Genomic DNA, 26,404 nt, shown 5'->3' with positions numbered 1-26,404 from the left:
AGGAGAAAAAATGAGTCCTGAGCGTCATAACCTTCATGTACGAGTTTGTAAAGAATTCAATCTGAAATTAATAGATGACTTTACTGTTCATTACAACAAAACAGATGTTCTTCAACTAACAGATATTATTGAAAATTTCAGAGATACAGCTCTTAAAACATATAAATTGGATCCAGCGTGGTATCTTACCGGTCCTGGGTTTTTCTGGGATGCAATGTTAAAGATGACAAAACAAAAACTAGAATTATTAACTGACTATGACAAATTACTATTTATAGAGAAGGGTATAAGAGGTAGAATCTCTCAATGTTCAAATCGATATGCAGTTGCTAATAATAAATACTTAGATAACTTTGACAAGAAGAAAAGCTCTTATGTAACTTAAATGGATGCAAATAACGAGTATGGTTGGGCGATGAATCATCACATGCCGTATGGTGGTTTTCAATGGATATATGTTAATAAGTATAATGAGAAACATTTAGCAAAAACAATACTAGAAACAAAAGATGATTCTGAAGATGGTTATATTTTAGAAGTTGACTTAGAATATCCAAAGGAACTCCATAATATACATTCAGATTTTCCCTTAGCTCCAGAAAACTATATTAATAACAAAAAACTTCCAAAGCTATTGACAACTCTATATGATAAAGAACATTATATACTACACTATCAAAACTTTAAATTCTACTTGTCACAAGGAATGAAACTTAAGAAAATACATAAGTTAATAACTTTTAAACAATCAGCCTGGTTAAAGAAATATATAGATCTAAATACTAATATACGGTCACAAGCAAAGAATGAATTTGAGAAGGATTTTTATAAGTTAGCTAATAATGCTGTCTTTGGTAAAACTATGGAAAATATAAGAAAAAGAATAAATGTAAGATTAGTACATAATGAAAATTTGTTAGAGGATTTAGTAGCTAAACCTAACTTTAAAGATAGAACGATATTCTCTGAGAATTTAGCTGCTATTCATATGTATAAAACTAAAATTGTACTTAACAAGCCTATCTATGTAGGAATGACAGTACTAGATATCTCTAAAATATGATTGTATGATTTTTACTACAATGTTTTGAAAAAGAGATATGAAGACAATGTAAAATTGTTAATGACTGATACTGATTCTGTTATAGCACATATAGAAACAGAAGACCTTTACGAAGATATGAAAGATATGTATGAATATTTAGATACTTCTGATTATAAAGAAAACAATGAATATGGATTGAAATTAGTTAATAAAAAGGTATTGGGAAAATTTAAAGATGAATTGAAAGGTGTTGTAATAGAAAAGTTTGTCGGTCTGAAATAAAAAATGTGTGCTATTAAAAACAAAGGAGATCAGGATGAGCCGATTAGAAAAGCAAAGGGTATAAAGAAAAGTGTAGTTATAAAAGATATATCATTTGAGGACTATGAGAACTGTGTTTTAGAAAAGAAAGAGTTATATAGAATACAAAATCATATTCGTAGTAAAAAGCATAATGTATACTCAGTGGAAGAAAACAAGTTAGCTTTAAGTGCTTATGATGACAAAAGATATATATTGAATGATGGTATACATACGCTAGCTTGGGGTCATTATAATATAGAATTAAGGAAAGAAGATTTCATTCCCAAGTTAAAAGAGTTATATGGTCAATATGCTAAGAGTAGACAAGAAAGAGAAATACAACGAATAGAAGAGTTAAATTAGATGTAAGTAATTTTAGATGTAAGATTTAGATGTAAGTTTTTATCATTTTAAATGTGATAAAAGCCAGTGCACAAGGTACAATACTCAATATACTTTGCGCTCTGTAACTTTGTTTAAGTACTATGGTCAATGGCGGATACTTTGCGCTCTGTAACTTTGTTTAAGTACTATGGTCAATGGCGGGTTTGGGGTTGGATGGAGAAAGTGCGTCAGAACTGGTATCAATGATACTACTGTAGTAGATATTATCTTGTAGAGTAAAGCTAAACTAAGGGTGTATATACTTGTTTCCTTGTTTGTGGAAGATTTGTAAAATGTAGTTGAGTAATTCTTAACAGCCGTTTAGTTACTTAATGTACTACAGAGTTGATGTAATAAAAATATGATATCCACGTAAAAATCAAAGATCTGATTGCTGAAGTACATTTTACGATGTTTCTGTAAGTACTGCTCGATTGGTATCCACTTGTTATATAGCATTTATTGTAGACTTCAATGTTTTGGTTATGTCATTTTTTTCCCACAGGTACGCTGGTATGACGAGCTGTGTTTTACTGCTTCAGACGTCGGATGTAGCCAAAATTAGAGGCGTCCCTTAAGGGAAAGCATTTCGATAAAGTGAAAAGGTTTCTTGCCTGGTACTAAGGGAAGAAAAGCAACCTCTTCTACTGAATAAATGTTGTATATTGTTATATTAAATTATACGTTTAATGGATGAGTTAGACGCGAGAAAACTTTATTTTTCCCGATATGATTTCCCTTACGAGCTGCCTTTAATTTGAACATTCGACGTCGTTCACATGCATAGCCGCACACACACGTACTGTCTAATATCAAGTGGGCGTTCCTCTATATACTTATGAATCGTCCAGTGGACGTGCCTCTACATACTTAGGAACGTCCAGTGGATGTACACTAAAAGTTCGTTTTACCTGCATTTTACGTCTACGGCAGAATAATGGGCGTTTGTGTACGTTCATAAAACTCAGTTCCTGACATCCACACGTCATATATTGCACTTTTATACAGGTACGTATCGGGAGTCCACTGTGCACACATTCGACTTCCTCGACGTTTACTGGAAAATTTTCGACAAAAGGTTTACTTCTATTAAGGTTCACATCGATGACAAGTGAACGTCTATAAACGTATACATCGATGTCTTCATGACATATACTGAACATCTACTTGGTTCGCAATGTCCCTCACTGATTCACTGGCCCTTCAAAAACAGGACATGTACTGGACGTTTCACGGTATATTATTAAGATCTATAGAAAAGTTCAGTGGACATGCGCTCAGTGTTCTGTTAAGGTACACTATATGTTCATGATGAAGTATCTATGAATGTTTACTTTCTCATACAGGCAAGTCGCACGAAACATGTTGGTCCATTTTACATTCAGAAGACCAGAATCGGCTAAATTACTGGACCATATTTGTACGCGCCTCTGCTGTGTAAGTGTTTTGCAAATTTTGAATTTGCGTGAAAATTTTATATACTCATGGCACTTGTGAGCGTTATAACCTTCTTGTTTTATTATCTTTCGAAGTGTTTGATATTCTCCAAAATCTTTCTTTTCAACACTCCTTCGGTATGTCAGCTTACTCACTAGTGTTTACTAACATATTAGCCAAAATTGAACTCAAACTAAACCTCCTTTTACACACTGAGCTCTTTTTCCTGTTAGTTAGCGCCTTCAGCCGAATTTTAACTTTGGACAATTTTTTTCTTAAACTTTTGACATGGGAGCTCCTTCATGGCTAAGCGGTTACCGTGGGAATCCCGTGTTTGATTCCCGGCGGTAGATCGTGGTTTGGATACCACGCTCATAAGAAGGTCCATGTCTCACACAGCTGCGGTGCCAAACTTGACGTTAAACTAAAAATCAAGTCCAGAATCTTGGCATAGATGAGAAATTTCACCTATATATATCAACATATGTATAAACAAATACAGTTTGACCAAATCTCTACTCAGTTTTACCGTGTACGAGATTTTTTAGCTGTGTACTTAGATATGTTTAGTCAAGTCTGAACGTCGAAAAAATCTCTCCCACACCGTTGGCGTAAGTAACATTTTTCACAAGCATGTATCGACATATGTCTAACAAACTTTCATCGTTCACTGAATTTCTTTCCACTCTTCGCACATGTGTGATTTTCTACTTGTATGTATTAACATGTGTGCAGCTAAATTGGAACGTGTGCTAAATTTATTCCCACACTTTTGGCATGTTAAGATTTTCACTAGTATGTATTAACATGTGTCTAACTAAACGTGAACGTCGACTAAATACGTGACCACACTCGCATCATGTGTGATGTTTTTCACGTGTCTGTATTAACATGTCTTGAAAAACTTGAACGCTGACTAAATTTCTTACCACACTCTGGGCGTGTGTGAAGTTTCTCTCCTGTATGCATTAACATGTGTCCAGCTAAGTGTGAACGGTCATTAAATTCGATTACACTCTTGTCATGAGTGAGGTTTTTCACCTATATGTTTCAACATGTGTCTAGCTAAACTAGAACGCGAATTGAATTTCTTACCACACTCTTGACATGTGTAAGATTTTTCCCTTGTATGTATTAACATGTGTGCATTTAAATTTGAACGATGATTAAACTTGGTTCCACACTCCGAGCATGTGTGAGGTTTCTCACCTGTATGTATTAACATGTGTGCAGCTAAATTTGAACGCTGACTAAACTTGGTTCCACACTCCGGGCATGTGTGAGGTTTCTCACCTGCATGTATTTTCATGTGTTTAACTAAAGTTGAACGTTCAATGAAATTCTTTCCACAGTCATGACATATGTGAGACTTTTCTCCTTTATGCATTGACATGTGTCTAACTAAAATTGAACGTCGATTGAATTTTTTGCCACACTCTTCGCATCTGTGAGGTTTTTCCCCGGTATGTATTAACATGTGTGTAACTAAATTTGAACGTTCAATGAAATTCTTTCCACAGTCATGACATAAGTGAGACTTTTCACCTTTATGTATTGATATGTGTCTGACTAAACTTGAACGCCGATTGAATTTTTTGCCACACTCTTCGCATCTGTGAGGTTTTTCACCGGTATGTATTAACATGTGTCTAGCTAAAAATGAACGCCGACTAAATTTCTTACCACACCCTTCGCATGTTAGAGTCTTTAAACCTGTATGTATGACCATATGTGTACCCAAATTGGTAGGGTCAATTAATCCCTCTAAAAACTCTTGGTTCATGTGAGTTTCTTCACCGGTACGTATTAACATCTCCCTTGTCAAAATTGAATTTTGACAAAATACTTCTTCACACTTTACATAAGGAAAAGGTTTAACACTCTCATGTAATAACGTATGCTTTGCTGTATTTGATCGACTATATCCTTGGTTACGCTCCCTGCAAGCATGAGATATTTCATCTGAATTCGCTTTTGTGGAGACAGTATGTTTATGGATCCTGTAACAAATTCAGTAAACTAAGGAGTGGAAATCTAGGTACATTATATGGAACAACAAAGAAATGCAGACGATTCCATCTAAAATAGAGAAACAAAAATATTGCATTTGAACGTAAGGCTTTTCAAGGTAATCATAAGTTTTAGAACGGCGAAAGTGACAAACCTCGTACCTCATCAAAACCAGACTTTCAGGAGAGCAATAAATATGTTCCGTTTTTACACTATCTTATATGCGATACCAGGTTTTAAAAGTTAGTTTTTTTTTCTTTTACTTTTTCATCGGGTTTTCGTTTACGAGTATTCACACGCAGCTAGAATCAGATGTGAGAAATTGAATGCAACCAAAATCTAAAATTCCATAAAAAGAGGAGAAAGGAGGTTTCGCACTTTCCCCCGATAAACTGATTTATAATGCTCTTGTAATATTACATAAAATCTTGTAGATATTAGGAAAAGAGAACTATTGAGATGTTTCAGTATCATTTCTACTCTCCAAAGAAAAGGATGTCCTTTCCTTTTTTATCTCAAATCGTATCTACATTTATCTCTGAGTTATCGGGTTTAACTAAAATCTATACTAACATACATACATTACACTATGGAATGAAAATCTGATTATTACAGGTGAAAATGGTGGTACGCTCTCACTGACAGTGCTTGTGTACTATATCATTAATTTTGTGGTATAACATTTAGTAATTGCGAGAGATTTTTGCAATTACAACTACCAAAAACTGTTCGTATTATGATAAAGGTAGAAAACAAGACTAACTATTTTTAAAATTTTGGACAAAATACGTCATTTCAAGCAGTATACTAATATCTACTACTGCTTCTAATACCATGTGAATGCTCCAAGATTTTAAGTTTTGAACCCATTTACAATCTTTAAGTCTATTGTTTTTCATCTAAGTGAAAAAAGAACTCTTCTTAAAGAAAAGTTTTGAGAATGCTACGCCCAGAAGATTAAGAAAATTAAAGAAACTTGCTGTATATTTAACTGTGAGAAAAAGGCACCTCTACTACTTGAAATAGGTTAGCTATCTTGTTAAGTACCGATCTTTACCTGAGTTTTTATCATGCTACTTTCATTCAAATTAGTATCATAAAGAGAGAAGGAGGGTCATGAAATATACGTCAAAATATCATCTCATGTGTCTCCCTTGTTAAAGAAGGAAAATTTAATACAAGCTTAACGTTTAAAATAAACGATTGCATGTACAGGTGTATTGGAAAATGTTATATTTAAGTGGGAGAAGAGGAACATTCAGTATAATATTAATAAGAACTTAAAGTTGAGATACAGCTTGTCTGCTATAATTTAATAAAACGGATGAATAGCTTGAAAGTAAATTTTACACAGATGAACACTGTCCCCGCTTTTGTTACTTTTTATTGTCTTTTTACGTTGCTATCATTACAATCAGTGTTTTATGAGTAGAAGACCACTTTTAAATTGTACGCAGAAAGCACAGTATCTGACAAGCGAATTACGTTACGAAGGTAAAATTTACAATATACGAAGTCAGACGGAAAGTAATAAGAAGAGTGTTTCAGCTTCTGGTAGCAACGCTGCAATGTGAAACCGCCACCAGCGTGTGGTCTTGGGCCTTCTCCAATAGGACAACACGTGGCACGCACGAAGTATTTTCATTGTCAAGTTAGAAGTTAAAGAGTGTGATCGTGTGTTGGATCATCGTCACAACAACGGAAGCACGTTATATTGACCAGTGCAACGCAACCTGCTTCTGTATGAAACTTGGTGAGATTGCCTCGGAAACGTACCGGAAGATTCAGCAGGCCTTTGGAAATAAACTGTTGTCAACGGCAGAAGTGTATTGTTGGTACGAAATGTTTTCGGAAGGCAGAACAGAAATCGAAGATGAACATCGCAGTCGACGACTCACAACAATATGAATGGAAGAGAGCACACAGAGAAAGAGGGAACTTCTCCGACTGGATAGACGATTAACCGTGAAAATGATTGCAGATGAACTGAACATAAATCAAGAAAATGTGCGTCTGATATTAACTAGCTCGCACAAGTTACCTCAATCCCGTTTGTAGTGGCAGTATAAGTTTGCAGGGATGCCAGCATCAGCTAAAAAGACATTCTTCTTACGGTATTGTCGGACCTCGTAATTAAAATCTTTACTCAAATCCAGTGGACAAGTGTTATTGGTTTTAAGGAACGAAAACGGGAAATATCCGTAGTTTCCTTAATACATAATACACTCACCGGACAAAAAATTAGTCACTCCTCAAGAGTTCGTGAACAGCAGTAATTACTAGCGTGTAACACCACCGCTGGCTTTGATAACCGCCTGGATTCGGTTTGGAAGCGAGTCCACAAGGTTATGCAGGTATGTCACATCCAGTTGAAGCCACTGGTTCATGATTTGATCGCGCAAATCCGCACACTGCGTGGATGCCGATTTCGGCATTTCACCCGCTGTACCAACTTGTCCCACAGATTCTCGATGGGGTTCAAGTCTGATGAATTTGCAGACCAATCTAGATGGAAGAGGGTTCAGGAGTGTTCCTCATACCACGCACAAATGGTTCCAGCAGCCCTATGAACGTTGCTGTTGTCGTCTTGAAAAATAAGTCTCCACAGCATACTCATCATGAAGATGTTGACTGAAAGGCAACACTTGCTCATCCAGAATGTTCAAATACACATGCTGGTTCATTGTAGTGGTGACCTCAGTTAGTGGGCCAAATTCATGATAAGAAAAACACCCCAAAACATCACGGACCCACCTCCGGCTTGAACATGCCCTTGCACACATTTAGGATGAAATGCTTCATGTGGCCTTCGGTAGACTCGACGACAAGCGTCATTGGAATACAAGCAAAAACATGATTCGTCAGACCACATTACCTTCCGCCAGTCAGCTACTGTCCACGTTTGGTGATTTCTGGCCCATTGAAGACGCGCAGCTTTATGTGCCTGTCTAAGCAATTTGGCCCCTTGCGAGGTGCCCGACTCCAAATGTTCAATGCATGCAGTTCCCGTCGTAATGTTCTTTCGCTAACAGGTTGGGATGAACCTGCATTCACTGTCTGCAGCAATTACTGTCGGGTTTGGAACCGATTTTCATTAGCAAGCCGAGAAACGCGTCTCCGGTCCTTTTTAGTCATGATCTTCCGACCACAATTCTGACGCCGTGTTTCGTGGCCACGTGTACGACACTGCTGCTTGTACACGCGTTACACAGTTCGCTGCGAAACACCAACAAATCCAGCAACTTCCCTCACCGTATGGCCATGGACACGGCCAAACACGATTCCCCCTTTTTGCCACTCTGTTTCATCGTTACTTTTACCCATTTTGACGGACACTGTCCACTTTTAACACATTTGTCTCACTGACTGAAGCTGCCTTATGGTTCCGTAGAGGCAGTGCGGGCACAGTTGTGCACGTGACTCGACTGCTGCGCCATCTGCACAGGCTTTACGATTCATCTCTTCTTCTGCACAAGGATGACCAATTTTTTGTCCAGTGAGTGTATTATAATATGATTTAAATTCGAGGGCAGGTTGTAAACCACAATAATTTTTTCTCCCCAGGTATTCCAGCTGAAATGGTGAAATTGCATGACGAGTTTGAAATTTGCGCGTAGAGATTTGTATGTCTTCCTATCAAGCTCTAGCAACAGAAACTTGAACTACGAAACAAATATTGCGTCCCTTTACTCTCCTCCACGTGTGAAGAGAAACCACTTATGATTAGATTTCAAAGAATCAAAGGGTACACACCAAGAGAAAGTTACTGTAACATGCGTACCGTATATGAGGACGATTGTATAGACTGTTGCACTGTTTGCAGTTATTCTCCTTTCCGCCACGCTCCGCACATCCGATAAGACCTTCAACACCGCAGGTTATCAGTGCCATCCGGCAAGCAATTCTACAACGACTCACGAAAGGTAGTCATCAACCTGGTTCGGCTAATAATATAAGTAGATCTTGAGTGGTAGTATTTGTTTACACATTAAAATATCTTCCGTGATTACATTTACTAGTATTCTCACCTTTTATATTGAAATTACAAAACGATGATACGTTTTAAACAATTTTATTCGTTGATTCTCTTTGAACGAATATGTACATAGACTGTATTGCAATCGTACATGTTTGTTAGGTATCTATCAACAACAACATAGCAACTAATTATACTATAATGTATGTTTCTTACATATATTAAAAACATTCTTCTTTTGTTATTATTAAATTAACATTATATCTGGTATAGTGCTTATGTAGAAGCACTTTCTGCCCAAAAATACAAGTAATTATCAATTTATACAAAGTATCTCGTTGTATAAAAATGTCGCCCGACGATGGGACTGAATATAAAAGTTACAAGCGAGCTTGGCTTTTATATTTAAGAACCACTGGTCCGTTTACAATAATGATGTTACATTACTTATGTCCTTTACATTTTGATCGCCCTCATATATATATATATCTTTATTAAGCTTCATATATATAAATACATGTATAATAAAATTTTTTAATCCATTATCATTTATCTTTTATTACAAAAACGTCGTCGCTTAATAATATAATTAATGAAGGGTGCGAAGCTAAAAATCGTAAGAGACAAATTACCTTTTAAAACATAAACCACAATGATTAGCAGTTTCAATCATTATTAAAACGGTGATGTTAAGAAAATAATATTTGATCTCTCCAGGGCGCATTATATAATAACAACATTAGCTGATGTTTCAAAATATACATTGTATCCATAAGGCATCAGAATATAGAAGAATCTTATTCGGGTAATATATAAAGTAGCGCATAAAGACAGTCGTCGAATAAATAGCTTAATAGAATGAACCATATTCTTAACATAATCTTTGACAACAAATTCTCAACACAAATCCATATAATATAAATAACCTTTGCCTTTGATCAATTATAAATCGAATTATAATTCTTCACATTAACAAGAGAGAATTAAAAATCATTTGAAAATTATCATTGGTTAATGAGAATTAAAGAAAATTAAATTAAGTAAAAATCAAAAATTAAACGTAACCTACGTTCAGACGAACAAAAGGAAGAAAATAAATCTATTTTTACACAAACATATTCATAAGAATCAGTAGCTGATATGGATTTAACTCTTACTTCATCAACTACAGTTAGTTTACATTCGTACTTGCATATGATTCTAATAAAGTACATTGTACTGCACAATCGTTATTATGTCCCACATTATTTTGTACAGGAATTGCATCAATATCTGGATTTTGATGCGAAGTGCCATCTCTTAACCCCCGATTACGTCTATCCACGTAGTTTACTGTATTCCTGTAATTTCGCCATGTATGTCGTCTATTTCTGAACCTATTTTGGGTATATGGTCTTACATAAAGATTGTCACGACTAATTAGGTTAGGCGGATTCCCTACATAGCTCTCCCTATTTTGCTCGTTCTGATTGCTTGAATTTACTCGGTTTAGGTTGTGTTCCGTATCGTTCACACTACGGATATTTAGATTCCGAACAGGTACAAAATGATCTGAATTATTTTTACTTTTGCCTATTCCTGCTTGTTGATTCAGAGCATGGTATTGAGTTTCATAACATTGAACAAGCATTAATAAATGGTTAAAACTCATACACTGGGTAGAAAACAGGATCTGTTGTAACTTAAACGGTAACAAATTTCGAATTGATGCTATGATTCTAGATTCCGATTGCAATGGATTTACGACTTTTAATTCGTTGTATGTATTTACAACAAACTCGACAATAGATTTGTGCAAACGAGGATTGAAATGTTGGTTTCTAATCGTGGCATCTCTATTTGCAAGCAAAAAGTCATTTTCGTAATTTGCGATTAGCGCTGCTTTGAATTCCTCATACGTACTAACGTGATCTCGTACTGCTTTAAACCATAAAAAACATGGTGGGAGTAATAAATGAGGGATTAGTTTCATATATTGTGATCTATCTATACACATTATATTGCACTCGTCCTGAAATTTTTCTAGGAAAGAAGTAGGATTCTCATTACATTTACCACTGAACTTACTCATAGCACGTATTTCACTCATCTTTACGCTTAACTTTACCTTCCTTTTATCATTCCGTGTTCTTGTTGAGTGACAATTCCTACCTATGGCGCGATGTGTAGTTGCACCATCTCTTTCCCGCCCGTCTGTACTCCTCGGATGAATTTCTTCCAAAATAATGTCCTCATCAGTTATGGGTGAAGGCGAAGTCATCTCTTGTGAACAAGGGAATTCTACACGATCATTATCCATGTTGTTGTGGTATGTGTTGTCCTTGATCTGTAGTGTCCTGATTTTCTCTTGTAAGGTAGCTATCAACTGTGTATTCACACGTATCTGGTTGGAGTTATCCGTGACCTGAATCTTTTGTTGCTGTACAGAAGATTCTATTACTTCCAAATCCCTTTTTACACCACTGACTTCTTGGATTAGATGGTTTTGATTATCCTGGCAATCCTCAGATATTCTTTTAACTTTTCATCAAACTGTGAGGTGATGTCATTCATTGCCTGAATAATAAATTGTTTCGTCTCTTCTGACTTCTGCTCCATTCGTCTACTTAATTCCTCATATTGTTTGTTGGATTCCTCGGACTTCTGCTCCATCGTCTGCTTTAATTCTTCATATTGTCTGTTGGATTCCTCGGACTTCTGCTCCATCGTCTGTTTTAATTCCTGCTTCATGGCTTCCATACCGTCTTTTCGGCTTTGTTCTTGCCGCTGTAAGACTAATAAAATTCGGTCTTCTAATGTCATTCCTGGTGCTACACTTCGTTCACCGTTATCACTATCACTGGTTCCTTTCTCAATTGCCTCACCGTTCATTTTTCTTGTGATTATTCTACCACTTCTAAGTCTTGTCAAGTTTGTAGTCATTAACCTTATTACAGAAGTAAATTCACCCTTACTTTACTTCGGGATATGAATTTACAAGAATCCCGGGTGAGGTAAACCAAAATTTTTACAACGACTCACCAAAGGTAGTCATCAACCTGGTTCGGCTAATAATATAAGTAGATCTTGAGTGGTAGTATTTGTTTACACATTAAAATATCTTCCGTGATTACATTTACTAGTATTCTCACCTTTTATATTGAAATTACAAAACGATGACACGTTTTGAACAATTTTATTCGTTGATTCTCTTTGAACGAATATGTACATAGACTGTATTGCAATCGTACATGTTTGTTAGGTATCCATCAACAACAACATAGCAACTAATTATACTATAATGTATGTTTCTTACATATATTAAAAACATTCTTCTTTTGTTATTATTAAATTAACATTATATCTGGTATAGTGCTTATGTAGAAGCACTTTCTGCCCAAAAATACAAGTAATTTTCAATTTATACAAAGTATCTCGTTGTAATTCTTAATGACTGTCGTGTGCACCTGCAAACCTTATCGAAGAAATTCAACATTTCCTATGCTGTAGTGTACGACCTAGCTCAGGACAGGTTGCAATTCCTTAAAGTTGGTGTTCGCTAGGTACTTAAGAAACTGACAGATAACCACGAAGGTCGGGAATGATGACATGCTTGGATCACCTAAAGCGTTATGCCAGCTATAAGCAATAGTGAACTGAGATAAGTTTTGGGCATACTATTAGACGCCCGAGAACAAGCAGGCCTTTATGGAGTGGAAACATACTTGTTCCCAAAACGACAAAAACTAAACGTGATTCAATTTGCGAGAAAATTGCTTGTGACAGTGTTCTGGGACGTTTGTGGTCTCATTGCGGAATTTGTTAAACAAGGAACCACTGTAAAAGCTGCAGCCTAAATTAAAACTTTGGTTAATGTTGCGTTTTGCTATGCGTGAATAATGATGACAACGTCAAACTTTATAATTACTGCCAGTCTACACGTCTCTTTGGTCTCAAATTTTCACATATCTTTGGTCTCATCAAGAAATTCCTCAACGTTCAAATTTTTGCAACAGATACGGAAGTGAAAACAGCAGTCCGCACATCCCTATACTCTACCATAACAGACTTTCACGAACAAGGAATCTTGAAACTGGTGCCATGCTGATAGAAAGGAATCGAGAAAGTTGGTGACTGTAGGAACGCGTATAAAATAAGTATATTTGTGCTTTGTTTGCTTTTAGTACATATTAATTTTTTGGAGGAAAAAATATTTTGCGTTATTTTCCGATCTGCCCTCCTAATATGTATTGCACAGATATCCATTACACATAATCTGATGCAGTTTAGTGAGCACAGCTTTGCCAGCATATAAAAGAAACTAGGATATCTACATTTCCGTTGGAATTTCATCAAAAATTATTCAGCTGTTAACCCATTCACCTTAACCCTTTGGGGATCTCAGGGTACAATTTGTACCATACGGGGTGTTTCATGGTACATTGCGTTATAACTCTCCTATTTGAGCTGTTTCGTCCGGTTTTTTTTTTTTTTGTTGTTGTTGATTTTCAAGTTCAGAGGAATTGCAGAAGACATTACGGATGGTTTCACACCTTCCTGTGTCGAGACATAGGAAGTGATGACGTCATAAGTCTAAAATTTATATTTTCGTGTAATACTTTTTGGGGGGGGGTATGTAAAGTATTTTCGGCGGGCACATTTTTGCACGTAGAAGATTGAAATTTTGCACAAACATGCAGTCCATCCAGTAGTATTTACCAGATTTTTTCTTCAGATTTCTGCGTTAAATCAGGGGGGGGAATCCAGAGGGTCAAAAAGTTGAAAAGGAGATATTTTTACGCAAAAATCCCGTTTTTCCTCATTTCCCCCCCTTAGATACATCATGGAGACAAGTGAATGGTACCGCCTGAAAGGCAGTTCAATTCTGAAGAGAATGATGTGCGACACATGGCCCTAGGATAATTAGGGAAGGGTCAGGGAATTTTTATCAAAATATACTTCTGTATAGGGGAATTTTGGACATTTTCGGTACTATTTTTGTGCTGGTTTATTTTTGCACCTAGAAGATTGAAATTGTGCACAAATATTCAGTCCACCGAGTAGTATTTACCAGATTTTTTTCAGATTTCTGCGTTAAAACAGAAGGGTACACAGGAGCTAAACGTTGAAAAAAAGAAATTTTTACCAAAAAATCTTTTTCACGGGATTTTTCCGCCTTAGATACATAATGGGGATAAGTGAATAGTACCGCCTGAAAGGCAGTTCTACTCTGAAGAGAATGATGGGCGAAACATGATCCTAGGGTAATTAGGGATGTCTCAGGTAATGTTTAAAAATTTCCCTCTGTATACGAGAATATGGGACATTGTCGGTATATTTTTTTTGGCGGGCTTACTTTTGCACCTGGAAAATTGGAATTGTGCATAGCCCACCGAGTAGTATTTGCCAGATTTTTTCAGATCTCTGCGTTAAAACAGAGGGAGGTCCAGGGGGGCTAAAAGTTGAAAAAAGGATATTTTGACCCTAAAAATCCAGTTTTTCCTCATTTTCCCGCCTTAGATACATGATGGAGACACGTGAGTCATACCGCCTGAAAGGCAGTTTCATTCTGAAGGGATGTTTTACGGTAATTTGGGGCATGGTGGGAATTCCTGATAAAATTTCTCCCGACCTGGGTATTCAAGATAGAAACTTGAAATTTGGCACACACATTCAGTATACCAAGTACTATTTATCAGATTTTTTAAAGATGGCTACGTTCACACAGGGTCGCTCCAGGGGGGCCCAAAGTGCGAGAAAAAAAATCCCTCTCAAAATTTCCCTTTGACATCGTTTTTTCTGCTCCTGGTATACGGTAAGTGGTATCATTTGAAAGCCAGCTCCATTCTGAAAAGAATGAGGTATGAACCATGATCCTAGGATAAATAGTGACGATGCAGTAAGTGCTTGACTGAAAGTCTAAAAAATAGCCCAAAAACACCGGATCTCTTAAGGGTTAAACCCAACATATAGACTAGTTTCGGTATTCTAACATATGAAACCATTAAAACTGCACGTCTAAAAGTTTTCGTGGCACAAAATTTAAAAAAAAAATAGGCAAAAGAGTATTTTAATCATTTTTCATCTAAATAACGCAATTTCCCGTTTACTTATGTGAACTGCCGATGTATGTAAAAGAATCACATTTTTTTCCTGAGTGAATCTAGTTCAAATTACCGGTTTTGTTCGCGAGTTAATACACAAAAATGTTCACGGGAGAACACTTTGTGGAAATTTTTTCTTCATTACATCTACTTAGTTGTAATAGTGTTTTTATGTCGTTGCTACGATTTTATAAACATATTCCAACTTTGCCACGGCAAATTACAACCACGTTCGTACTTATGATTTATTGAAACCGAAGCTGGGTATATGGGTCAACAAAACGTAAGTACTATGTGTAAATGATATAGAGTGTATAGAAACATGTGTATGTAGAGTAACATGTGTAAGTGATTAATTTAGCACAAATATTAACGAACGAGAATTACCGTACAACGTAAATGACAACATGCTTAAACTGTGCAAAAAATATAATATTACTGAATATGAAATATACAACTAAACTGACATAGAAAATTACAAGCAAACAAGTAACTTTAATTTGGCGTTTTTTTTATTATTTTAACCTTTCATTCTTAATTTTATTTAATTTTCTTCAACGAAGAGGTGGTTATTTAAATGTGTTAATGAATAAATGTTACATTTACTCACTGTTAATTTTTGAACAGTCAGCTGATATCACCCGGGTCCTGTAGTTGAATTTACTAGACAACAAATTTACAGAAAGTTTGTTTGGGCTGAGGCCAGGATAAGCTTGGAGATGCGTAGGTTAAATTTGAGGTTCCAATTTAATTTTTTATTGATAGGAATAAGCAATCGTCCCAGTTGGTGCTATTATTTCCTGCTGCTCAATGGTTTGAACTTAAAAAGTTCATTACGTAAAACTGAGGCCACAAACAAGTATAGAAGTGTTAACCAAATTTTTAGGATGTGTATTTGGTGTAGTATAATGTGTATGTATGCACCTTTTTACAATAAACTTCATTAATACTTAAACTTTTTTATTTTAAATATTTTGTAATATTTGATTATAAAATGTAAACACATGATATAGAATTAGAAAATTATTATACTTAAAATATTCATATTTATTTACATGAAAACATTAGTGAAACACCATAATGTTTAAATCAAGCATTCGTGAAAATATTATAGCATAAATTACATATTGATTATTTAAAATACTAAATTTTAACTTATTAAAAATACCAAAGAAATACAGTAATTTAAAATTTCGTTTCAACAATCATATTGCTCAAATAACGAAACGAAAGATTCATTGAAATGTTCTAAATAAACTTGGATTTACATGTCAACTCACATTTTTTATTTTTTTTTAATTATTGGTATTACTCACAACAAATGTAAATTTTTATTTTATTTAATTATTAATTGCAACAGGTATGTAGGCATTAACATTACTGCACGGATTTTTGATAACATTAGCGAACGCATGATCATTGGCTGATATAATCATTACTTAATTTTATTTTCAACAGAACTCCTTATTGGCAATGGCGAAGTACAATTTTTGCTACCACATTTACGGGCATTAATTGCAAACATATATTACATAACAAGAGAGATATACAATCTACCTTTAAAAATATTAAACATTTATAATAAATATTCTCTATTCATTTAGCATTTATAAGCTAGGCACTTGAGAAGTAAGAAGGAGCAACCATTTTTAAACGTGAGCTGTCCTTTAATGGCCTCTCGAATTACGTTAAAATATGCGTATATTACAACAGTAAATTCATGTAAGAATGCTGATAGACCTAATTCAGTTTAATGCTTAATTGGCATTTAATTGCCCTTAAAAGTATACAGCCCAAAAATTATTTTATATGCAATCATTTTGTTCGCTTGATGACCACCATCAATATCCAAGTGCGGATGCGTAGAATATCACTGGCTATAAACTCTAAAAACTTAACTGTTACTTATGTTAATAACGATGCAGCGTGCGAATTGCTCAACCCTTTTAAGAGGAGTACTTACTCTTAAAAGTAATGCACCCCACTCGCCTTCGTGGGTGCATTTAAAGTGACTGGCGTGTACCAAACACCCACTGAGCATTTTAGTTAGCAAAGCAAAGCTTGTATATGGCCAACCGGGAAAATCCCGATTTTCACTCCTAGCGTCAGGACCAGAATTATTGTCTAATGAGCTTTTGGTTATAGAAGTGCGTAGGTGAGAATTGATTGTCCTGAAAATTAGACTCGAAGGAACATTCCTATGTTATTATCACGTGAGCAGTTCTTGTTTCTCGACAATATATGGCCGTAAAAATTAGAGAGAGGCCTACCAACATAAATGTACAAAATACCAAACTGATGAAGAAAGCTTCTAGATTGTTCCAGTGTATACGAGGGTTGGTTAATAAATTTTGAAGTTAAGTTTTCCAAATGTCTTCTTTTTTTCTAAAATTCGGAAAAATGGGCTTCGTGTTGGTGATATAGTTTTAAGGATTTATAAATGGTATAACCTTTTTAAACGCACTATGCAGGGATTGAAAATTATGATACAATATGCTTTATGTTGTGATGAACACTTAACCATTATAGATATTTAGAAGGTCGAAACTAGAAAAGAAGTACACATTTAAAATAAAAATTTACAAAATATCTTATTTCGAGGCTTCATCAACGCATTCCGAAGAAAGTACACATTACACTTAAATTTTCTTAGTTAAAGTTCCTTTTTCTTTGAGAAATGCGTCTTGAAACTGGTCAATATTTCAATCCAGCCAAAGGTACGATTGTGAAAATGCAACGATCCTGAGCCAAGGTACAATAAGCTTATGCTGGCTATATATACTGAACGATATGTGGAATTCAAAAGTTGAAGTTAAGCATTGGTTTTCTGGACATACTTTTGTAGAGGTGTCACCTTCGCTATCCGGTGTTTGTTTTGCTGGTTACAAACAAAGAACTTATTGTGCATACGTTCACGAAAGAATGAATGAAGACCTAAAGAGTTAAATATTTCCTACAGACCCGAGTTCGATTAGAAGTTTTGATAGTAAATTTTGCTGTGTAATTTTAACTGCATATATGAAAACTGAAGAAAATGCAGTATACTCTACAACGTTTAACTTTAGTTTACATACGGTAATATACAAAACAGAGACACCGTGTGATTAAGTGGTCCCGTAGGCTCAGGGCGTCAGGAAAGAAAACATCTCTACTGAATAAAATATACGATTAAACCGAGCGCTACCCTTGATTCCTAATACGCACTTTAATAGGTCCCTGTTGTATAATATTCACTTGTCGCTTCTGACCTAAAAACTCGCCCACATAGTTTTATACTTTCAGAAGAATATTACAATTCCCATGCATATTTCTGTCGCAAACAAAGTGAACCTATTAGCTTAGACATTTTGATCGCATTACTTTTGTAAATATATATGATATCTTTCCTTTGTAAACATCAACTATACATTTAGCGTCGTGAAGCTTCATTTACTTCACATAAGTTAAGTAACTTACTCAAAATTTTGTTTTGAAAATTCGTAGGTCTTCTTTCTTGCATGTTATTAATCATCTATATAATACAATATATTGCACAATCTTTTGTTATTCAGCTTAATTAAAGTCGAGATAGTTGGGTAAATTATCTCCTTTTCATCCTAGTATTGCATGTGCATTATTTACAGTTGAGATATCTTCTGAACTGGTCAACAGACAGTATCTCCTTTCTACTCGGTTGCAAGTAATGTTTACAGACCATATGTTAAAACTGCAACTGTGGCTGCAGGATAGGTCTATGCGAATATCTATATTTATTTCCATGATTATATCAACAACTATCACTTACATAAATTATTATACAACCAAAGGAAATTTCTTCTACATCACTGATATTTTGCTTTAGAATTTTACAAGCCGGTAAACTTTGGTAACAGACACATGAACAAAATTCATTGAACGGGACGAAAGTTTACTGATATAATTACACATGTACTAACGAATATAATATTGCATACCAAAAAAGTGTGACCCAAATTAGAAGCGAACTCACGACCTTACACTTGTAAGTCCGGTGCTTTAACGGAAGTTAATGCAGAGTCGTGCAGTCGTATGATTACCGTTATACTAGAGGCCATCGAACTCTTCAGCATGGCTCTAATGACGCGTAAGAACGTCTCTGCATAAGGCCCAATAACTTTAGCTTTTATTTATAAGATACTCAGCAGAGGGATAGAAGCGGACAAAGTATTGCGTACATATGAAAATGAGGAAATAAAAAGGTGTTTAAAAACCTCTCCGAAATATTTTGTTTACTAAGAGAACTACAAATGATCAAGTTAAACGAGTTTGTAAAATGCTTTTAATTGATTGAATAAGTGATAGGATGTTAGCGAATGTGTGAGATATACAAGGTAAATGTCGAAATGGTAAGAACGTGGCGCGGATAATACATATATCATTGTCTTAACAAGGAACCAAATATCGCTGCTTTACTTTATTATTTAGGATAGTAGTTAATATAATGTTTTATCGTTTTTGTTCCATAGATGTAAGTGTTAAAAATGGTAATAATGATAAGCTTGAAACAATTTCTGTTTTGAACAGTGTTGTCGATAGTTATGCTAACTTGTAATGAGAAGCTGAAAATGGCTGAAATCTTTTTAAATAAAATAATTACAAGCTATTTCTTACAATTTTCGTTTTATGTCGATAAAATTTGAAACTGGAAACTGGTAATTTTAAATACCTATGGTTTGAATAGTGTTTCAACGGGAAAACGTAACGTTTTCTCGACCAGGAATCTCGACACGGAGAACACATCCCTATTCCTTAGCGTTTTGCCTCTAAGGAAATCGGTGTTCAAACCGCAATGGTAAATCTAAGACTTCCGCTTCTCGTATAGTGCTGTAAATAGTCACGTTAAACCGTTTGAAGAAAATATTTTTCCCTATTTTTTACTGTTTCTTGTGTGGCTATAAATGTTGAAACCAGACATCATTATTTCTAATCACTTCTTCTTTGAATAGAATATTAACGGAGGAATTGAACATGTTCGTTAAATGACAAATCGATTGCAAGAAACCGCAAGTTAATAGCTTTTAGCGCTTTTGCTGTAAGAAAATCAGTTCTGAAATTGGACGTAATTGTAAATGTGATCAACTTCCCATTTTAAAATTCTTTAAGTTGTATGTTTTATGTTTCCGCCGGCTAGGCTAAAGCAGACAGTGATGATAAGAAATGAAAGAAATTGTGCAGTGATATTAGAGGGAGGGGCGATAAGCACGACATAACCCACTCATACGATGTTTGTCCAACACAAAGTTCACTTGGCACGACTTGCGGTCGAAGCAGGGACCCATGCACCAGAAGCGAACGCTTTAATACTTTGCTAGTGAGGACTCACTTTAAAATTGTTGAGGATAGTCATTATACATTGTGTTGCGAAGCTGAATCCTCAGCACAGAAGTGTTTCTGGTTATCATATGTTGCAATTAAACGCCGAATTCTTTTCAGAGACGCGCGTTACCCTACCTGCTACCGTTTTCGTTTTGATACGAAAATGAAATCTAAATGTTATGTCACATGCTTTTGCCGACCAGGCTAAACGAGACAGTGATTATGAGAAATGGAAGAAATGGAAAGAAAATAGAAGAACCCCAAGGAAACCTATTAAAACGGTGTTTGTGTACCACAAAATCCGATTGGCGCGAGCGGGGATCGCACCACGGACATCGTGTATCAGAGCTGAATGTTCAGCCATTGACCCGTTTCCATTCAAAATTAAATTAAATAAATTCCGTAGTTTCACATCTCTCGGATATTTCGGCTAGGCTAAAGGACAAAGAATGGTGAGAAATCAATGAAATATTGGAATTAACAAAAAAGGTGAACCAAGAAAAATCCACATACACAAGCTTGTCTGTCTTTGTTCAGAAGCCATAATGTTCAAACTGGAAATGGTAATTCAAAAAAATTAGCGGTTTGAATAAAGACTTAATGGAGAAGATGGATACTACTTTTCAGAAGCTGAACCGATTGTAACAAAGCATATCTCGATATCCCTTACCGTCTTTAGTGTATAGAAACGAATACAGAAGTGTCAGTATAGAAACGAATTATATTATTAAATTTCAAACTTTCCGAATTTGCTAGAGTGTTGCGCGTGTAGTATAGCCTCTTTAGACCGTCTATAGCATGTAAAAAAATATTTTTCAATGTCAGTTATCGTTCCCGTTCTATGGTGACAAATATTTAAACCGAAATGCATCAGGCTCGGTTTCAATCGCACCGGCTTGAAAAGGAGTTAGCACAAAATGTGAAAGCTGAAGTAATAGTAAATCTGAAAAACAACCGGTTTTGACAGTTATAGACAGTCATGATACGTATGTTATATATAGATACTGAATCCTTTACACATAATCGCTTCTCGTTGTAGCTTCGCATTCCGGAGGTCGTGAGTTCCATTCCCGTTGCTGACCATCCTGACTAGGGTTTTCCTGTCTCCCTCAGCGCTATACTAGGCAAATACCGGGATAGTACCAATTAAATAGGCCCTGGCTGATACCTTTCCAATTGCTTTTGATTTTTATTGTTGTTGTTACGTATCCACTATAAAATTGCCTCTAGCTGTATATAGTGATTGTTAAATAAATAAATAAATAAATAATTTGAATAGCTTTGAATGTTGCACTAAGTCGATGAATCATCTAAAAACATCCGATTCTCGTTATATTAAAAGTTTCGTCTTCTGGCAATAAACATTAAAATTAAAAATGAAAAATTTTAACAACTTCGGACTTGAATAGAGTAAACAGAGGAGATGGAACGTATTCTTCGGATGATCAACCGATTTCGAAATCCATTTCTCGGTTCTTTTGCAATTCTTGTTCTGATAGCTGATGACAAACGAACGGGCAGAGAAACCAATCTATAAGGTTTCTTTAACTTATGCAAGTAATAGCTTAAATGTCTCAAAAGCTGTCTTTTGTTTTATGCACATTACCTACAATAACTTACCAAAAAGACTTCCGTATACAGTTCAAAAAAATTAGAGGTGATATTGTGTCAGATTCCAAACCAGAAGAAACCATTATCAAATTTCAGATTCGAAACCATTTTAAGAAATGAAAAAAAAATCCTTGATTTTACAATATATTTTCTACTAAAGCACACAAGAAACATTTCTACAAAATGCAGTGTGTATTCATTCACTGTTAAAGAGATCACAAAAATATTTATTTCACTCGCATAATAAAAGTAAAATAAGGCCGAAAGTACATTCACAGTTCTAAATTAGAGTGGCGACAATAATCCGCATAATGTCACAAGACATTTCAAACGAAACAGATAAAAAAAATGTTTGTTTTGTATCTAGGGCCGTTATCACGTCCGTCTAAAATCTAGAAAAAAAAAGCAACACGCAAAAGGTAATTTATTTTATTCATCTACTAAGAATGACCTGACCTTAGGATCCATTTTCTGGAGTTAGAAGGAAGAAAAATTCAATACAGTAGCTGGTTGAAGTTCAAAATATATTTGAAATAGAGCCGTCGGGAAATTATTTTGCATTATATTTCTACATTTTGCAATTTTATTTCTTGTGTGCTTTGTTGAAAAAACAATTTAAAATAAACAATTTTTATTGCACTTGGTTAGCAAAAAATTATTACTGTGAACTGCATTAACTTCTATTTCATCATCTCCAGCAGAAACATTAGCAGTTGCATGAAAACAATTTTTAAAAAAAAACCAAAATAAATAGAGAAGAGTAATATTTTTGCGTTATCCGTGTCTAATCCGGTAAAATTACAATTCACTGTTAATAATAAGTATTTTGTTTTGTATTATTATAAATGAACAAATGCGCAAATTGAGATTGTTCTTGACTTACTTTGGGCTTACTGTTACTGAATCTACCATCGATTTGTTTACTGACCTCCAAGACAATGGATTCGATATTGACAGCTGCTCTTTTCGATTATTTTCATATCTCCCCAGATTCCAAACTCTAGGGGGTCTCTCACCTTGATAGTACTCTTCTGATGTGTACGTTACATGTGTTTTTTCAACTCATTGTTTGAAAACAGACTACGAACCAAGTTCCATGTTTCACACGTGATTGATTTGTTCTATATATATATATATATATATATATATATATATATGGGGGGGGGGGAATTTGTGTAACCAACCTTTTTACTTTGATGCTTCCTTCTCTCCAGTTAAAGTTTCCAACCAAATGATGTTTTACATACAACTACTTTAAAGTATTCAAACTCTACTCTGTGAGTTTCTATACCAGAGGAATCAACAAGCAAGCATTCATTTTTACAGATTTACTGTAAAATCCCCAGATTTGTAATCAATATATAACCAATTCGGGCATTCATTTACTTTGACTCGGACATCGTAACCGATTTCTCTGACACCGTTCCCGGAGCAGTTTAGGAATTACACTCCAGTCGCTCCACCCGATCGTGGCCTAATGTCGTGTGGTATTATCATGGTGGAAAACGTGCAATGAAATTACACCTCCGTGGCTTCTAACCCGCTTCGCACGCTCAGCTGATTCGTAACGTAAGTAATTAAATTTCAGTTAAAGAACTTGCGTATGAAAAGTGGACTATATATTACGTGAGAGCACTAAAGGTTCTTATGGGTTCAGTCACTTATTGCATCTGTTTCTGCCTCAGTCAGTTATTAGAACTTTTTTTTAATTTTTTAAAAATAAATTAAAAAACAGTTCTAACAACTGACTGTGGCAGAAATAGTTGCAGGAAGTGACAGAACCAATAAGAAACGATTGAAGTCGCTGTCCGAGTCAACGTAAAATCATGTCCCAATTCGAAATAATATTTAGTAGGGTGGTACATAGATATCGTAAATTTTTGTGTTCCAGATTGTAAGATGCCTACCTTCATAAAAATAAATAAATCAATATCGAACTTGTTATGTGCGAATTCACACAGTAAGTAGGTAGTAACCATTGTAAATGAAATGAATTTTAAAAGTAAATGGCGCGGTACTAGAGAAATGTCCGAGATTTAAGGGATCAACATAATTGCAAAATTTACGTTAGTAACGTATTATGTTGGAACACAAATATGTAAGCAATGACAACGTATACGAATGTTTCGAATATAACGTCTTTACTAGCGTACAAATAAACAATTCAGCATAAAAATAATACACTTTATGCCAGATACTGTGTTTTGTCCTATTCTTGCTCACTTGTATATTACCTTTGGTGACGCGACTGTTCCCTAACACTTCGCTCCTCTCGGGCCAACATGCTGCGGTCCTGCCCTGACTTACATAGCATTCCTTCTTTCTAGCGGCAACCTAAACATTGTTCAGTGTAAGCTCTAAACTCCGGTAAACAAAATATTTGTATCCTTCCGCTTATCACAAATACGATCGGCTAGCGATGTATCACTCCAACTCCCCACGGGGAGAAGCAAATTATACAGTGCATTTTGACGATACTGTCTCTTGTTGTCCAGATACAGCAGCAGCAGAAAAGAAAGAAAAGAAACTCTAAAGATCAAAAAAAGTATTTGAATTTCGCTTGTAAACAATTGTTGCTTAGTGAGCAAAGGTTTGCCTTGTTGGTGTGACACCACAACACCCGTGAAACCGGGATTCATGCCAGCCATCTATTAGACTTTAATAGCAGAACACCCGTCCATAGCTAAGTTGGCGCCATAATTACTGCGCATGTTTAGTGTTTATTTCTATTTTTTTCATTAGCCACACTCGATTGCAGTATTATTAAATAATTCGTAATATATTTTTGTCATTTATAATAATATAGCAGTTTTATATGAAGCTTCATAGTAAAAGTAATGATGCAATCACATGAACTATTTTGCGGAGGAATACAGGCGTTGGTAGGAGAACAGCAAGTCAGCGAGATTTATTTTCACGTGGCTTTGTTTATCGCAGTTTAGAGCTTACGCCGAACAATGTATACCAAAATTTGATTCGTGTCTTTTACACAATAATTCTAATTTTGTACGTACACTGGAGCGCTATGATGTAAAACTATATGGATAAGTGCCACTCCGTCCCCTAAAATTGATTGTTGAAAATAAAAAAGCCGACTTTCTGAAAATGAAATAAACTATGCAAGAATTTATCTTTGGGTTTTTCAATAAATATCCACCTATGTTTTGTTAGACAAATATCTTATTAATGTCTTTGGAAGACCTTCGGAAAAGTGGCGTAGATAATGTGGGGATAAAGTTACAAACATCTATACGTTTGTCCGGTATACAAAACATCACGTTTGTATATCAAAAATTATCAGATCCCCTTCAGCCACGTAGGTTTTCTCTTCAACAAGCCTCTATAAATGAAAGACTATCGCAAAGTACCCATAGCAAAAATATATACAAGAATTGCTTTGAAATGAGTATTAAATAATTAGGTAATCATTCCTTCATTAGGAAGGGAGCTACATGAGATTTTTATGGGAGCCGTTACTTGTGTTTCTGCGTACAACTAGTCTATGTGTGCCGCGCCACTTCAAAACTGTTGATTATTAATTTACGTTTGACGTAGGCCCATCTCCCGTAACTATTTCTCGAAAAGCATTCCTTACAACTATAAAATTTCCGTACACATGTAACTGTATTATCAATCTGAACCAATTAGTGAGTATAAAATTTAACATTACCTTTCTGGCCCAACCGAATTTGAACGACTTGTCGTTAATTGCTTAAAGTCATCAAAGTAAGAAGGGCAAGTCTTTTCAACCTCTACTTTTCTTAGTGCTTCTATATTATTTTCAAAGGCAGGATCTTTTACTGCAAAATCAGATTTCTGCGTATCAATGTTTAATTTGACATCCGAAGAATACATAGCTACATACTTCTCTCTTGTTTGCTCTCCTTCGGTTGTAGATAATATTAATTCTTTGCTGTCAGTTATCGTTTCGTATGTCCATCCTTTCCCTTCGAGTGGATCTTCCTGAGGAAAACCATAATCAATCTCTTTGCACAAAAATTCCAACTTAACAGACGCTTCACCAGCCATTATGCCTCCAAATTTAATACGAATTTGCAACTGTGCTTGATGTTTTCATTTTATTTTATCCTGCCAGCTTTAATGAAATGACTTACAAGAACGTTCATTGAAGCAATTTTATACTTGCAATCAGATCTTAATAGATCACAGAATAATTACTCTTTGAAAAAATCACGATCGAAGAACTTCGTTGTTTGCTTG

At 35.2% G+C, this 26,404-nt stretch overlaps 1 protein-coding gene across 3 annotated transcripts; it reads right to left on the bottom strand.

The window, feature by feature from the left end:
* On the bottom strand, window positions 1–26,404 carry LOC145680255 (uncharacterized). Of its 3 annotated transcripts, none has more exons than XM_081750601.1 (2): window positions 25,854–26,404; window positions 1–5,248 (listed from the first exon to the last, which is right to left on the bottom strand). In XM_081750601.1, the coding sequence occupies exons 1-2, from the start codon at window positions 26,210–26,212 to the stop codon at window positions 5,161–5,163; spliced, it is 447 nt and encodes a 148-aa protein (XP_081606727.1). In that variant the 5' UTR covers window positions 26,213–26,404; the 3' UTR covers window positions 1–5,160. The 3 variants fall into 3 exon arrangements, with proteins under 3 accessions (XP_081606727.1, XP_081606724.1, XP_081606726.1); XM_081750598.1 differs by having other exon boundaries at window positions 1–5,169; XM_081750600.1 differs by having other exon boundaries at window positions 1–5,169; window positions 26,049–26,404.

This window comes from Thermobia domestica, chromosome 3 (assembly GCF_964235325.1).
Source record: "Thermobia domestica chromosome 3, izTheDome1.hap1.1, whole genome shotgun sequence".
NCBI classification, from domain to species: domain Eukaryota; kingdom Metazoa; phylum Arthropoda; class Insecta; order Zygentoma; family Lepismatidae; genus Thermobia; species Thermobia domestica.
The sequence above is the reverse complement of the archived record's forward strand: the minus strand, read 5'-3'. Positions and strand labels throughout refer to the sequence as shown.